Consider the following 15,074-nt stretch of genomic DNA (forward strand, 5'->3'; position numbering starts at 1 on the left):
GAGAGGGCGAGCTGGATGTCGCCGCCTGTTGGCGGAGAGCTTTGACGGACAGCCCAGGCGGCCCGTGCGCGCTGCGGGCGCGGCCCCGCCCCCCGGAAGCGAGCGCGCCGAGCGCTGCGGAGTGCCGGGCCGCACCATGGCGGGCGGCGCCGCTCCGCCGTCTGCGCTGCTCCGCGCCATCAACGCGCTCCTCCTGCAGCGCCGCTACCGCGCAGCGCTCGCCGTCCTCAAGGGCTTCCGCAACGGGGCCGTGTGAGTGAGCTGGGCGGCGGGGAACGCTGCGAGATCCGGGCCCGCACGCGAGGGCTGGGGCGGAAAGGCTCCGGGGTCGGGGCGGGCTGTGCCGCCGGGGCTGAGCGGCTTCTTCGTGCCCGCTGCTGTGTGCCGGCATTGCGCGGCGCTGTGCTGATGCCGGGCCGCCCGGAAAGAACGGCCGGCACGCACCTGCAGCACCTCCGGGCTGTCGGTGGAATGGATCTGTGGTCGTTTGATAGCTTGGTGCAAAAAACATCTTTCTGCTTCTCGCTTTTGCAGGTATGGAGCAAAAATTCGTGCTCCGCATGCCCTGGTGATGACTTTCCTGTTCAGGAGTGGAAGGTACTGCCCTGCTTCTTCATTTCTGCACTGCTCCCTGGGTTGCTTCCATCCAAGCGTTAGTTATTCCTTGCTCCTGTAGAGCCCCCGTTTAGAAAACAGAAAATAAGTCAGACGCATTCACTGCACACTGTTGTGTTGAGCAGGGTAACCTGTGTGTGCACACAGATGGACATACTGCTTGATCATAGAATCACAGAATGGCCAGGGTTGGAAGGGACCTCAAGGATCATGAATCTCCAACCCCCTGCCACACGCAGGGCCACCAACCTCCCCATTTCATAGCAGCCCAGGCTGCCCAGGGCCCCATCCAACCTGGCCTTGAACACCTCCAGGGATGGACGGGGCATCACAGCCTCTCTGGGCAGCTGTTCCAGCACCTCACCACTCTCATAGCAAAGAACTTAAATCACTCATGCAGTGGTTGTTGAGGAGCAATGGACAGGTGAGAAATTAGCAGATGCCATTAAAGACATCTGCTCCTGTCTGTGCTTTCATACAGGGGGCAGAGCTGCACCAGTGCCCATTGTGGCTCTTTCCAGTTATCCAGAAATTTGAACTTAATAAGAAAAAAAAAAAAAAGAAGCTGGTTGGCTGTTTGTAGAATTGGACAAATGCAGAGTGTGAGGAGAGCTGGTGAGTGACCCAGAGTCAGTGATCCCTCCTCCCTCACAAAGCTAGAGATGTTTTTGGGGGGGTATCAGAGCTATTGATGTGGGTGGGCAGGCTGGAGGCATGTAAGATCCGGGCTGGTCACTGGCAATGCTGCCTTTTTGCTCTCCTAATTTTCTGTTTCTTTTGTTCAGTTTAAGAGAGAAATTGAAATCGATTGCTCAGGCCACGTACACTCATTCCCGGAACTTGGCGTATTTTGTGTTCACCTACAAGGGGCTGATGGCGTTGCAGTCCCGACTACAGGGGAAAAAAATTCCATTTCATTCTTTCTTTGCAGCCTGCATTGGGGGTTGGTTAGTGTTCGGTGAGAACAATCCCATCAACAGCCAGGTAAATGTCTCTGCTGAAGGTTTGGTTGACAGAAAGACTAACAGATGGGTGGGTTTTGTGCCAGGAAGTGGTTGGTATAGGCTGGCCCATTTCTCCCTGTGCAGCGTTGCTTTTATAGTACAGCTCATTGTACAGAGTTCTCTTTTTGACTGTTCTGTGCTCAGACACTGGAGGTGGTTGTGTGCCCCCATGGTGATGTTTGTAGTTTGAGAGCTAAACATCCTGGTGAACCTCCAGAGCTGCACTTGCATCTAGGAGGACAGGTTGGCAACCCAAAGCTGTGGGGTTACCCCACCCATCCTCTGCCCTGTGGTAACTGTGCTCAATCTGCCTGCTTGCAGAGCTAAACCCACAAGCTTGAGCTTTGTTGTGTGTGGAGAACGGTTGGTTGCAGAGCTACACTTGACTAAATGGGGTAAACTGACAAAAGCTGCTCAGGGAAAGCTTGGTTTGGAGCTGCTTGTTACCAGTTTTAATGTGGGTCAATAAAACATGTAGGCAGAGGTGAATCACAAGTGTTCCACTTGCACACCCCCCTTCTCTAAGACCATACCTTCCGTCGGGTTTCAGGTGGCGCCCAGAGATCTGGGTTTGTATCTTGGCAGGCTAACAAGGCTGCTCTGTGGATATCAGCAGCAGCATCTGAGGTAGCATTGATGAAAGTTGTGCAACTGATCTGCAACTGCAAAGATTTATTGCGTCAGGTGTAATTTCTTGCTTACTAAACTAGAGCACTTACATGGCAGTAGGACTTGGAGAAGACAGGGAAGGCACAAACATTTCCAGTTTGAGATGGTTTGATGTGTGAACCTACAGACTGTTTGCTGTTACACGAGATGAACTGTTGCTGCCTCTCTTGCACAGCTTATCACAGCTGAATCGCTCTCTCTGATCAGATTTGCCAGCCAGGCTCTTCTCCTGATGTTCTCTGGCTTTTCTCTCCGTGCAGATCATTATGTACCTGCTGTCTCGCATCCTGTTTGGCCTGTCTCGCCTGGCGGTGGAGAAGGGCTGCATCCCACAGCCCAGGCAGGATCCCTTCCCGCTTGTTGCTGCTCTGGTGTGGGGAACAGTTCTCTGGCTCTTTGAGTACCACCGGCAGACCCTGCAGCCTTCTCTGCAGGCCTCCATGACCTACCTGTATGACGACAGCAACGTGTGGCACGACATTTCTGACTTCCTCATTTATAACAAAAAGCCTGAGAGCAAATAGCTCGTTGTACGCCTGTGGAGCGGATGGTGCCTTCCAGCAGCTAAGGGAAAAGGTGGTTCTCTTGCCCTTGACTGATGAATGTGTTTGAATTAACACCTATCAAGGAGATTTGCCTCTTGTGTCCTCATCAAAATATTCTCATTCGTCTTCTGTTAGCTCTGTTTAGAGCTGCTAAATACCCCACGGAAGCTTATTACAGTGCCTCAGGGAGAGTAAATGCCTTGGGAACCTTCAGTAAAATCAGTCTTCTTTTCAAGAGACCTTATTTTTCTTTGGTTTTGTTTGCTTATTGTATTTCCCAAAAAGGAGAAAAAAAGAAAAAAAAAAAGCACTTTTAATATGACAACTTGACAGTAAGTGGGGAATAGATGCAATGTTCTGGGCATTATCTGAATGCTTGCGAGGTGGAAAGGTTTTTCTGTGCTACTGCACTCGCTGTAGTGGTGAGATGGGAGTTGGGGACCTGCTTGGTTTTGAAAGCAAGGATGTTTTTTCTTGATTTCAATGTAAGACAGGAAATCCAGTACAAACTGTTGCAGGGATAGCTGTGTTCTCCCTAGGAGAGTTCCTCTGCAGTTTTCTCTCTGGGAGACTGAATCGAAGCATGAAGTCTCTCTGATACAAGCCCTGTAAATATTCTTGCTCAGTTCCTCTCATGCTCTTGGGATCAATCTGTTCCTCTACAGAGCACACTAATTAATACCCTGCAATTCCTTAAAACTTTTTGATCAAGCTTTTTAAAAGCTGATTGAACTAAACACCCAAACCCCCTGTGCTACTTAAGGCTCCTTTGCAAGCAGGCACATTGCCTGCCCTCAGATGGAACTCTCTTTGTATGTAGCAGTGACACTTCTTAAGCACTTCCAGTTTGGTGGAGGATCACCTGGGTTGCTCTTAGGTTCAGAATTCCCCCTCCACAGCTGTGGGGTGCATTAACTGCGAGCAGACCTGGATGTCCCTGTTGTTACTGCAGTCTTGTTGCTGCACCATGGAGCATGGAGGTACCAATGGTCTCCCTTCTAAAACTGCACTGCTGAGTACCAGGAGCAGCACACAGTGGGTTTTCACAGAGGGCCGACTGGGCAGCTGAGAAGTGCTCCATTTCATCAAGAACAACAGCTGTTTTAAAGTTGGTACCATCAAACTGTTAACACTATGAATTACTGATACTGCTGTATGACCATTCACATAATGATGTGCATTAAAATAATTCCTGACCTGCTGGTTTTATGTGGTGATATCATAAGAGTAATAAAGCAACTTACTCTAATTTTGCCCTTTTGTCTCAGACAGGACTAGTTTGTCTCCTCCTCTCTTACCACCTGTTTTAGCTCTCCATTTACACATCCCTTTTTCAATCCCACTGGTGCTCATCTTCATCTCCTGCAGTCTCTCCTTTGCCCTCCAAACTCCAGCAGTTTGTTGTATTCAACTGTGTGACTGGAGTGGTACATTTGTTGTGGTACCTTCCATCTTAAGGTATTTTTCCTTCTCATCTAAAGCTCTTTTCCTACTACTATGTATTTCTCAGTGCTGCTTTGGCCTTTATATTTTCATGTTCTGTGTCAACAAGGGGGAGAGTGAAATCTTCCCTTTCTTGGTGTAGATGAACTTAAAGATTGAAGTACAGATGGAACTGTAGCTCAGTTCTGATTTCTTTATAAATATCATGCCCTGGCTCCACTGGTGGAGGTCTGAAGCAGCACTGCATCCAATCTTTATATTGGATTAAATAAGATGGGATCTTTTGATAGGGTTTGAGAAGACCATTCTAGAACTCAAGGGCTATGGCTTGAAAGTTTCTTCGTGAAACCATCAGACTAACAAATCTTTGTGTAATTGGAGCACAGCCCCCTGCAGGCTGGCCCTGTGAGCTGTTGTCTGTTAAGGTTTGCAACCTTTTGACCCTACTGCTGCCATTCCTGGAGAAAGGCTTCTGATTCTCTTAAATGTGGACTGCTGTGCTTCTGCTGGTAGTTGTGTTACGGCTGCGGTCACACAGTGCTTGTGCAGCACCTCTCTGGCTCTGCAAAGGGTCAGGATCTGCTGTGCCCCTTCAATCGCAGAATCACAGAATGGCCAGGGTTGGAAGGGACCTCAAGGATCATGAAGCTCCAACCCCCTGTCACATGCAGGGCCACCAACCTCCCCATTTACACCAGCCCAGGCTGCCCAGGGCCCCATCCAACCTGGCCTTGAACACCTCCAATGCTCAGGGTCTTCTGGGCAGCTGTTTCAGCTCCTCTCCACTTCCCCCTGACATCCAACCTCAACCTTCCCTCCCTCAACTTCAAACCATTTCCCCTTGTCCTGCTGTTATCAACCCTTTCAAAGATTCCCCTCCTGTCTGTAGGCTCCCTTTAGGTACTGAAGGCTGCAGTGAGGTCACCCTGCAGCCTTCTTTTCTCCAGGCTGAACAAGCCCAGCTCCCTCAGCCTGTCTTTGTAGGGAGCTGCTCCAGTCCCCTGCTCATCTCTGCGGCTCTGCTCTGGACCCTCTCCAACAGCTCTGTCTTTCTTGTTTCTGGGGCTCCAAACCTGGACTCAGCACTCCAGATTGGTCTCACGAGGTCAGAGTAGAGAGGGACGATCACCTCCCTGTCCCTGCTGGCCGCCCCAGCCCCATCGCAGTACCTCCATGCTCTCTAGATGGCAGAACGAAGCCAATAGCAGCGCTCTAGGATCAACCTGATAACAGCAGCCATCAGTCATCCTTGCTTCTGATGCTCTTTTCCTCCTGCAAATCTCTTCCCAACGTCACTTTCAAAGCAAATTGCTCCTGAGGCTCCAACCATCTGTACTTGTGACCCAGGACCCAGCTGCTGTCCCTACAAAACAAACCACAGCTCATCCCAGGGCAGGGGCTGTGCAGCAGCAGCCATCAGCTGCTCTTTGGGACGGTTTGTGTTCCCGCTGCGCGCGGGCAGGACGTTAAGCTGCAAGTCACTTCTTTCCCCAGGGAAGTAATTGGAACGGTTCTTTAACGACATCGGTGCGCATCGCTGTTCCTGTGACCAGATAGCTGGGGATGGAGCCCTTCTGCTGCCGATGTGTTGGAACAATGCCGGCGTGTAGTAAAGAAGTGAACTAGAAGTAATTTGTCTGAGTCAGACTTTTGGATACAGAAGTGACAACTCCCTGCCCTCCCCCAGCGCATTGTGTGAGGAGCTGAGCCCCCGTTTGTGTTCCTTTTTTTTTTTATTAGCATTAAAACCAAAAGGAATAAAGAGGCAGTTGGGAAGCCACCTGCAAATCGGCCACGCGCTCACACATCACAAAGGGAGTAACATTTTTCCCCCAGCCCCAATGGTTTTGAATGTTAAGATGAACATGCTTTTGTCTACATCAGCCTTATTTTGCCCCGTTATTTCTTCCCAGGCACCCGACTCTGAGATGCTGAGTGCTCTAAAGAGGGACACAGCATCTCAGTGTTCAGCTCAGCTTGCCAAACACAGAGCTGTGGATAAAAGTAGAGTGTTGGTTTTGAAACCGTGCTTCTCCTTCACATTTCAAGTCTCTTTTTGCAGAGGTAATTTTAAAGGTTAATGAATGGAACTGATCAAAAGTTTTCACCCAGCCTCCAATAACAGACTGACTATCCTGAGCTATTAATCATTTATTTTATGAGCAAACAAAGCAAGCTTGAGGTTATTTACAGCACTGCGTGCTGCCCTGGTGTACGTGCTGTGCTTCACTTCACTTTGGAAAACAGCTCCTACATTACTGCTCTTCTTCAGGGTTACTGAAAAACCAACCCCAGGACAGCTTTATTGTTTAACAAAGGTGAAAGCTCAATGGGTGTGTGATATTTGGTTTGGCTGAGGTACTGCATCTGATCCTTTCAGTTGAGGGTTAAGGAGAAGGGGAAATCTGAAAGGAAAACTGCAGAACTTTGGTATCGGTGCTGCAAGGCTTCCTTGCCCTGGTAGGGAGGTTTAAGCTCTAAACCGAGCTGGGTGGGAGCAGAAGGGAGGGGATGTTCTCTGCCTCCCAGAGCAGACTGAGAGCAGCACCCTGCATCCCATTGGGAGCTGCCTGGTGCCAGTAGGGTACTGGTAACCACTACAGATACCCTCTCTGAGAAGAAGCCGGTATGATGAAGCCCATTTTCACTGCGTCAGCACAAATCTGACCTTTGGATACCATCCCAAGCTGTGTGCTGTTTCCTATTTGCCAGGTGGTGTTTGTTCGGATCACACCAACCTGAGCAGACTGGCTTCCATTTTCTGTTGCTGGTTTTGCAATCCAGCAGATAAGGAGAGAAAACCAGGCACAATGCCATGCAGCGTAATGTCTGTCTGCTGCTGTTAATATTTTGGGGGCGCTAATCTTGAGTTTTCAACCTGTATGTTCACACCAGATTGTTGGAGGAGTTGACTTTTTTCCTTACTTAGAATTTTCAGCTCTCTCCTTTCCTTGTGAGGCTGGCAATGAGGAGGGGAATAACAAGCGCTTTGTAACACGGGGGTTGTTGCCTTTGCTTTTGGTTTCACTGTGTCTATTTTAGGTCCATAATTGCTGTGTAATCCAGGAGCTGCATCTCAGCAGGTCAAACTGGGGCTGGGATGGACAACTGGCAACGTGTGCAAACTGGATGAACTCAGGAATGAACACGACTTGAATGAACTCTTGCACTGCAGCCTGAGAAGTCAGTGTGGGCTGATGTGGTTAGAAGGCAAACTGCTCCCCGGTGCCTTGCAGCCTGTCTCTGACACGTGCAGGTGCTCTCAGAGCATGCAACTGTTCAAAAGGACACGAGCCCGAGTGTGCCTCTCCCATTAGCTAAGGAACAGAAGCACACATGCAAATGATTCAGGTGCTGCTTCAAAGCCGAGCGCTACAGAGGAGATATGTGGTAGAGGTGAGAGCTGTGGCAGTGGAGATAAAGGCAGCCCTGAGTGAGGAGCTCCAGGAGCACCTCAGGGAGGGGTCCATCATCAGCCCTGGGAGAAGCCAGACCAACACCTGGGAGATGATTTCAGCCTTATCTTCAGATGTTTGTTTTTCCCTTCGTATTGCACCAGGCCATATTTCTTTCCCAGGTGAAGATCTGAGCTGGTGCCTCTCCCACCCTCTGGCTTTGCAGTGCCAATGGCTGCGCCGTGCACCTGCTGGGAAGTGAGCTCAGGCTGGGTGAAGCCACAGAGTCCAAACACACTGCTGTATGAAGCACAGAAGGAGAGGTTTTTCTCCAAACGTGCTCCTGGATGGCTCTGCAGAAGATGTCCTGTCCTATTCTTCCCTTGTAAGCCAGTGCCCTGGGCTGAAGGCAGCCAGAGAGCCTGGTGGGATGGAGCAGCTTTCAGCAGCTCAGCTGGGAGGCAGGCAGTGACTTGAACTGACTTACAGGCTATGGACAGAGCTGTCTTGGTTTGGTGGATGAGCAGCTTCCGTGCCCCTGCTGCCCTCACCTTGGGACTGCAGGTTAATACTGAGTTTCAATATTGGATACCACTGGAAGAGAGAAGGAAGTAAAGCAGCCAAGGCGATAGCTGCTGTCCTGGGAGCAAAATTGCTGCCCTAGTGCTCTGTATAATAATGCAATGAAAGGAACAGCTCCTAACTCTTGGGAAGCAGGATCCAGCTGTGCCATCTCCTACGTGGATGTGGCCGTGCTGGAGCAGCAGCTCAGCACAGACTGTATGGTGAACTGCTGGAAGCCAGATCGAGCTGCAGATGACAAGGACAATAAATGTGCTTCTGGCACAGCTAACAGCACAGACACATGCAGAACCTGTATCTTCATTCAGCTGCACACACAAGGGATGTGTAAGCCTTGTGAGCACTTCCTATGTCTGCATAGCCCCTCCGGCCTCATCCAGCACGTGGTCTGACCCACACAAGGCTCTCCCAACCAAAAATGGTTCACCTTTAGGAGCAATGAATCAGATCCCTAAACCTGAAACACTGTTCCAACGGGAAAGAAGCCAGGACAGGGATGAGGGGTTGGGTCCCTCTGTGGGAATTCAAAGAAGCAGTCTGGAGATGCTGAATGTGTCCCAGCAGTAAGCCAGGCACAGTGCTGTGAAAAAACCCTTCCTGAGGTTAAGGCAGCGATGGTTGGAGTCCAGCCCTATGCTCTGAGCAATTTGCATCATCCCAGTTCCCCTGCATGCTCCCACCACCACAAGATGACCATGTATGACCTCAGAGACCCACAGACAGCCCATAAACATGACCACGGCAGGATAATTTTGGCCAAGTCTGCAGCTTGCAGAGCCCTCTGACCCCCCATCCCCAGAGGAGTTGTGCTGCAGTGTTGGCAGCTATCAGAGCTCAGCACAACGTGGCAGCTTATGGCAGCCCGCAGCTGTGCCAGGTGGGATTCATCCGAACACAGGAAAAGCCCTCGTTTCCCCCAGCATTTGTTGCAGTGACAGTTTTGCCTTTCATTTGTCTTTGCATCTGCCCTTTTTCCAGTGCCACAAGAGCTGAAAGCCTCGGAGAATTGGCATGGGGGGGGGGGGGGGGAGGGTAGCTCGCTCCCCCTGCATAAACTACAGCATGAATGAGGGGGGGGGGGAAATAAAACAAACCCCGGGCTGCAGGCCGCGTGCCCCCAGCTGCCCCGGCCTTTGTGAGCGCGGTGGGAGCAGCTGGTGCGGCAGCTGCAGCCCGCGGCCCCGGAACGGCCCCGCAGCCGGTGCGGGTGGGATCCGGGTGGGGAGACACCAACGAGCCCGCATCTGGCGTGTAACTGCTGCTTGTGCTGCTCGGTAACGGGGATATTCCCGCGACCGGTGTGTGGATATCACAAGGACCAAACGTTAATTAACTGTACTCATCTCCGCCAAGCTGAACGGTGCTGCCGTTTGCTCTTCGCTTGCGGAGGGTTCGGCCGTGGTCTTAGCGCTGCCCCGCGGCAGCCACAGGCGGAACCAGCAGCAAAACATCCCTCGAAGTTCGCGACATTCCTTAAAGCAGAGGCACCTCCCGCTGAGCCCAACAGCCCCGCCGCGGCCTCAGCGCTTCCTCCGGACCCACTGTACCGGGAGCTGAGGAGTGGTGGGGGTGGAGGGTATTTACGTCCCTTTGGGCTTGGCTACGTTCTCCCTTATGGTTCCGTCTCCTCACGCACGGAGGTTATCAGCGCCCCGCACGCGGGGATGCCGACGGCGGGAGCCGCCCACGCCACGTCCCGCGTGGGGGAATCGGCTGCCCTGCCCTGTCGCGCCGCGCCCTGCCAGCACCGGCACCGCCACGGACACGCAGCTCAGCCCCGCCGGCCTCGCGACCAACTCTAGGCCAGGAGCGCAGGAAGCGCCCAGTGCCGCAGACCCCGTCCCAGCGTGGCCCCACGCAGCGCAGCTCCGCGATACCCTCGGCCCCTTTAAGGCCCCGCCGCGCTCCTCACCCACGCGGCGCCACGGCCGCGTCCCTGAGCCGCCTCCTGATTGGCCCCTGCCTCGGCGCGGCCGTTCTGATTGGCCGCCTGTCAGCGCGTCCGCCGCCGCCGCCCTGGACCAATGGGCGACCGGTAGCGCCCCTCCCTCCGGCTACCTCGACCAATCGGATGGCGCCCCCGCACCCCCGCCTCGGCGCTCGGCGGAGGGCGCAGCCAATGGGAGGGCGCGGGGAGGTTGGCGCCGCTTTCGCGGCAAAAAGGATTTGGCGCGCAAAGGCGCGCGGGGCCGGAGCGCGGGACAGCCCGGCGGCGGCGCGGCGCGGAGCGGCCCCGCGCCCGGCATGGGCCGCGCCCCCGCCCCGGCCGCGGCCCCGCGCCCCGCGCCGCCCGTCACCTGAGCCATGGCTACGGCGGGCGGCGCGGCGGGGCTGGCGGCGCTGCTGGGCGGCGCCTCCCCGCACCTCCTCATCGTCTCGGCCTCCGAGGAGCCCGCGGGCGGCTGCCGCCCCGACGCCGACCTTCTGCTCTTCGCCACGCCGCAGCCCTCCCGTCCCGGCCCCGCGCCGCGCCGCCCCGCGCTGGGCCGCCCGCCGGTAACCCGCGGGACGGGGGAGGGAGCGGGGGGCGGCGGGGCCTCCCAGGGTGGCGCGAGCCGCCGGGCGGGGCCGGGCCGCGCGGTGCCCACGCGAGACGGCTGGCGGGAGCGGCCCCCCATCAGGGCCCGGCCCCGCGTTAGGGCCCGGCCCCGCGGGGCACCGCCGCTCCGGAAGCCGCCGCCGGGACCGCCTTCCGCCCGCGCGCCCGCGCCGCTGCACGGGGCTGCCCCAGGAGGCCGGGGCCGGGCCTGCCGCCGCGGTGCGTTCCGCTTCCCCGCGCTGAGGAGGCCCTGTCCCGCAGGTGAAGCGGAAGCTGAACTTGGAGACGGATCACCAGTACATAGCCGAGAGCCTGCCCGCGGCCCGCGGCAGGGCCCGGATCCCCGGCAGAGGTACGGCGCGGCCGTCCCCGCTGTGCTGCCAGCTCGGAGCTGCGGGCGCGGCCGTCCCTGTGCGGCCGTCTCGGCCGGCTGCGGGCGCAGTGCTGGCTCGGTCACTTCGTTCATGACGGGCCGCGTCACCTCCCGCTTCACCTCTGCCATCTGCCGTCCCCCTGGGAGCGTCGGGCCTTGCCTGGCTGCTTGCTGTCAGATCTCAGTTGTGGGGCCCCACAGCGCCTATCCCCCGAGCTTCCCCCCCAGACAGCAGATGTTGGGGTGCTGCTCACCTGCAAGGTGTGGCGGTGTTGGTGCTGGGGCTGTCCTGGGCCCCGCAACTGAATCCTGCACCTGTCCCCAACAGGGACAAAGTCTCCCGGGGAGAAATCCCGCTATGAAACCTCTCTGAACCTCACCACCAAGCGCTTCCTGGAGCTGCTCAGCCAATCCCCCGATGGTGTGGTGGACCTCAACTGGGCGGCTGAGGTGCTGAAGGTGCAGAAGAGGCGCATCTACGACATCACCAATGTCCTGGAGGGCATCCAGCTCATCACCAAGAAGTCCAAGAACAACATCCAGTGGCTGTATGTCCCCAGGATGGGAGGAAACACAGGAGCCACCGGGGTTGGGTGTAGGGTGGAGGAGGGAGGGCAAAGCTCAGAGCAGTGCTGGTGGCCGGGTCCCACCCTGAGGTCAGGCGGTGATGGCAGCACTGGGATGTTTGTGCTGGGGGTGACGGCCCTGTGTATCCCAGGGGCAGCCAGGTGGCCGTGGGGGCTTCCAGCCGACAGCGACTGCTGGAGAAGGAGCTGCGGGATCTGCAGGCGGCCGAGCGGCAGCTGGACGATCTCATCCAGACATGCACGGTGCAGCTGCGGCTGCTCACTGAGGATCCCTCCAACCAGCAATATCCTTCGGTGCGGGGCCTGGATGGGGCTGGCTGGGCTGGAGAAGTGCAGGGAATGGAGCCCCACCGGCACCTACGGTCACTGTTTGGGGTTTTGTGTGTGAATGTGTCCCTGTGTCTGCTCCTTGACCCACCACACCGCAGCCTATGTCACCTGCCAGGACCTCCGGAGCATCGTGGACCCTTCTGAGCAAATGGTGATGGTTATCAAGGCACCCCCAGAGACCCAGCTGCAAGTCTCAGACCCGGCAGAGGTGAGTTTCCCAGTCCCCCCCGTGGGTCTGCACAGCCCTTGGTACAACTCCGCCTCGGCACTCCGTGTCCCAGCTGTCCCTCTTGTCCCCAGGCTTTCCAGGTCTCTGTGAAAAGCACTCAGGGCCCCATCGATGTGTTCCTCTGCCCCGAGGACAGCTCAGGGGTCTGCAGCCCTGTCAAGAGCCCCTTCAAGGCACCTGCTGAAGAGTTGTCCCCTGGCTCATCGCAGCAGAGAGCCTCCCCGCTCCTGCATCCTGTCCAGGATGTGAACATGCTGCTGGCTGGTGAGCAAGATGGGGATGGGAATGGGATGAGGGCAGTGCTGGGGCTGTGGCGTGGGGACACTGTCATGACCAGAAGCATGAGCGAAAAGGGCTGCATGAAGCACAGAACTGAGCTCTTGGCTGTGTGTTAGGGGCAGCCCGGCCTCCATGCTCACATCATGCAGTGCCAAGTAGCTGGACTCAATGATCTTTATAAGTGAGTCCCTTCCAAATTGGGATATTCTGTGATCCACCCAGCTGTCGGCTTTGCTTCTACCCAAGCTTGGCAGAGGCAGCCCTGGAGCTTTCTGCTTAGGAAAGGACACTGTCCCTCTTCGTCCCACCACTCAACAGATGGTCTGGGTCATGCTGCCCGGTTGGCCTGAATGTTTCTGAGCTCTCCCAATGCTTTGTGTGCAATCTGCATGGCCTCAGTGGCTCAGAGCACAGCAATTCTGCTGTTCTGGTGTGTGCTGTGGGGCTGACAGCCACGGTCTGTCCCCACAGAGGCACTGCTGCCAGGCACAGCGCTGCCCTCCAAGTGCCCCACGGAGGACGTGAGCTTGTCGCCGCTGGCCTCCGTGGACACACTCCTGGAGCAGGGCAAGGACGATTTGTCGGGCTTCCTGGCGGATGAGTTCATTGCACTGTCGCCACCACAGCCACAGGATTACCACTTCGGCCTGGAGGATGGTGAGGGCATCAGTGAGCTCTTTGACTGTGACTTTGGGGACTTCACGCACTTGGACTTCTGAGGTTCTGTCCTGATTTCTGAAGCTGCCCCACTGCCAAGGAAATGTGGGCAGGGCTGAGGACAGCCACATGGTGCCCTGTGCCTTGGCGTGGCTCTGGTGCCTTCCTTGGGTCCCTGTGCTGCAGCAGCTCTGGGGCCCCCTCCATCCGTCCCCTCTGCAATATTTTCTTCCTTCCCTTCTGGCATCTCTGCGCCGCGATGGGACAGAGCCCAGCTTGGTGCTTGAGCCCTCACAGGGGGCTGCTCCTGTCCCAGGAGGAGGATGCTGGGGAGCAAGGGGTCCCCATTGGGTGCCCCTCACTGCGGGCCAGCCGCAGGGTGCCCATGGCAGAGCTTTAAGCAGTCCTGTGTATAGATCAGATTAATTTATTATTGTTCCCTGGGGACAGCGTTTAGTTTCCCGGGAGGGGTTGGGGGGGGTATGTGGTGGTGTGGGGGTTTGCCTGGAGGTTTCCTTGTGCTGGGAAGGGCCAGCTCTGCAGGGTGGCACCGTGCCGGCAGAGCGCGGGGTATTTATTTATTATTTATGCCATGAGGGGCTCTCCCAGGAGGCGGGAGTGGGAGCGGGGGGAGGTGGTGCAGGAGGGGGGTCCCGGCAGGGTGTGCTGGCCCCAGAGCTACATGCATCAGATGGCTGTGGGAAGAGCGACGGGGCGAGCTGGGGGTGTCCCAGGATGTGTGAAGATGGGGAACATGTGCACCCCCAAGCTCCAATGAGGACCAAATGTTGTCTCCAGGCTTTCTCTCTAATTTCCTGTGCAGCCCTTCAGGCTGAGTGTATTTTGGGTTTGTTTCCTCCTCCGTGGCTCCAAAGGGCTGTGGGGAGGATGGAGGGGCCTTCAGGCCAGGCTGGAGCCGCACTTTCACTTAATGCCTTTAACAAGCTTGTGTTCTGCTGAGCTTCGTGTTTAATAAAGGTTTCTACTGACTGTGGTCTTCACTTTGGGACTGGGCTTCACACAGTGGGGAGCTGAGATACTGCCTGCACCCGAACAAATAAGGCCTTTGAGGTTAACTTTTAACTTGAAATGCAGCGGTGGTGCTTTCAGAGCCTGCAGGAAGCACTTTGGTGCTCATCTCCCAGGGTGGTGACACAGCCTCAGCCCCAGGCGGGTATTCCACCCAGCGTGGGTGCTGGGAGACAGTGGGGTGTCCCTGGGGGGCTGGGGACAGTGGCACATGGTCAGAACAGTGGGGACAGCCCTGGAGTGGGGCTGAGGGCAGCTGTGCCCCATCCTGTTGGTGGGAAGAGATGAGCCACTTCCTTCCCCTCTTTGTCCATCACTCCTCTTTCTTTCTGCCTGGCTTCCTGCGTGTTACTTGTTTAAACTCTGATAAATATTTCACTCCAGCTTGCATTGCATAACCCCTCTGTTCTTGCTCAGGCTTTAGAGCAGTTTGGAGTCCAGTTTGGGGCTGTGCCACATGTGGCCCCACTGAGATAGACACAGTGTCCTCGTGGCTCCTGGGGCTGAGCTGTAAGCTGGGTGTGGGCTGAAGGGGTGCTTTACATCTGGGCATGTGCTGGTCCCTCCCCTGCCCTGTGGTTCTGAAGATGCTGGTGGCCATGGAGCATCCTTAGCCACCTCCTCTCCCACTTGCAGAAGGGGCAGCTGCTGGGGGCTGGTTGAGCCCTGGGAAGTGGCAGGTTGCACAGATAGGAATCCATTGTGAAGGTTCAGGGATGTTTGCTGAGAAACCAACCCCAGCTGGGAGCACTTGGCTGCCAAACCCAGCCTGGGCGGACATGCAAGTGTAGAGTGAAT

The 15,074-nt window shown here is 55.8% G+C and overlaps 2 protein-coding genes and 2 long non-coding RNA genes across 4 annotated transcripts in view; 3 read left to right on the forward strand and 1 right to left on the reverse strand.

Moving 5' to 3' along the window:
• The first annotated feature begins 104 nt into the window (after window positions 1–104).
• On the forward strand, window positions 105–4,058 carry PXMP4 (peroxisomal membrane protein 4). The gene is made up of 4 exons (XM_052684160.1): window positions 105–252; window positions 535–597; window positions 1,401–1,599; window positions 2,549–4,058. Exons 1-4 carry the CDS (start codon window positions 137–139, stop codon window positions 2,810–2,812), a joined length of 642 nt encoding a protein of 213 aa, XP_052540120.1. The 5' UTR covers window positions 105–136; the 3' UTR covers window positions 2,813–4,058.
• The window catches only part of LOC128081179 (uncharacterized), a 123,231-nt gene continuing 108,936 nt past the window's right edge, over window positions 780–15,074 (reverse strand). Inside the window, exon 3 of the long non-coding RNA XR_008207022.1 lies at window positions 780–864. This is a non-coding gene — a long non-coding RNA (uncharacterized LOC128081179). The remainder of the gene's footprint in view (window positions 865–15,074) is intronic.
• On the forward strand, window positions 6,340–8,533 carry LOC128081180 (uncharacterized). Its single transcript, XR_008207023.1, has 2 exons — window positions 6,340–6,594; window positions 7,319–8,533. It is a non-coding gene; the product is annotated as an uncharacterized LOC128081180 (long non-coding RNA).
• On the forward strand, window positions 10,544–14,237 carry E2F1 (E2F transcription factor 1). Its single transcript, XM_052684149.1, has 7 exons — window positions 10,544–10,749; window positions 11,054–11,144; window positions 11,494–11,713; window positions 11,884–12,036; window positions 12,176–12,290; window positions 12,383–12,575; window positions 13,062–14,237. Exons 1-7 carry the CDS (start codon window positions 10,558–10,560, stop codon window positions 13,307–13,309), a joined length of 1,212 nt encoding a protein of 403 aa, XP_052540109.1. The 5' UTR covers window positions 10,544–10,557; the 3' UTR covers window positions 13,310–14,237.

The sequence above is a fragment of the Tympanuchus pallidicinctus genome, unplaced genomic scaffold (assembly GCF_026119805.1).
Source record: "Tympanuchus pallidicinctus isolate F22 unplaced genomic scaffold, pur_lepc_1.0 scaffold20, whole genome shotgun sequence".
NCBI lineage: Eukaryota > Metazoa > Chordata > Aves > Galliformes > Phasianidae > Tympanuchus > Tympanuchus pallidicinctus.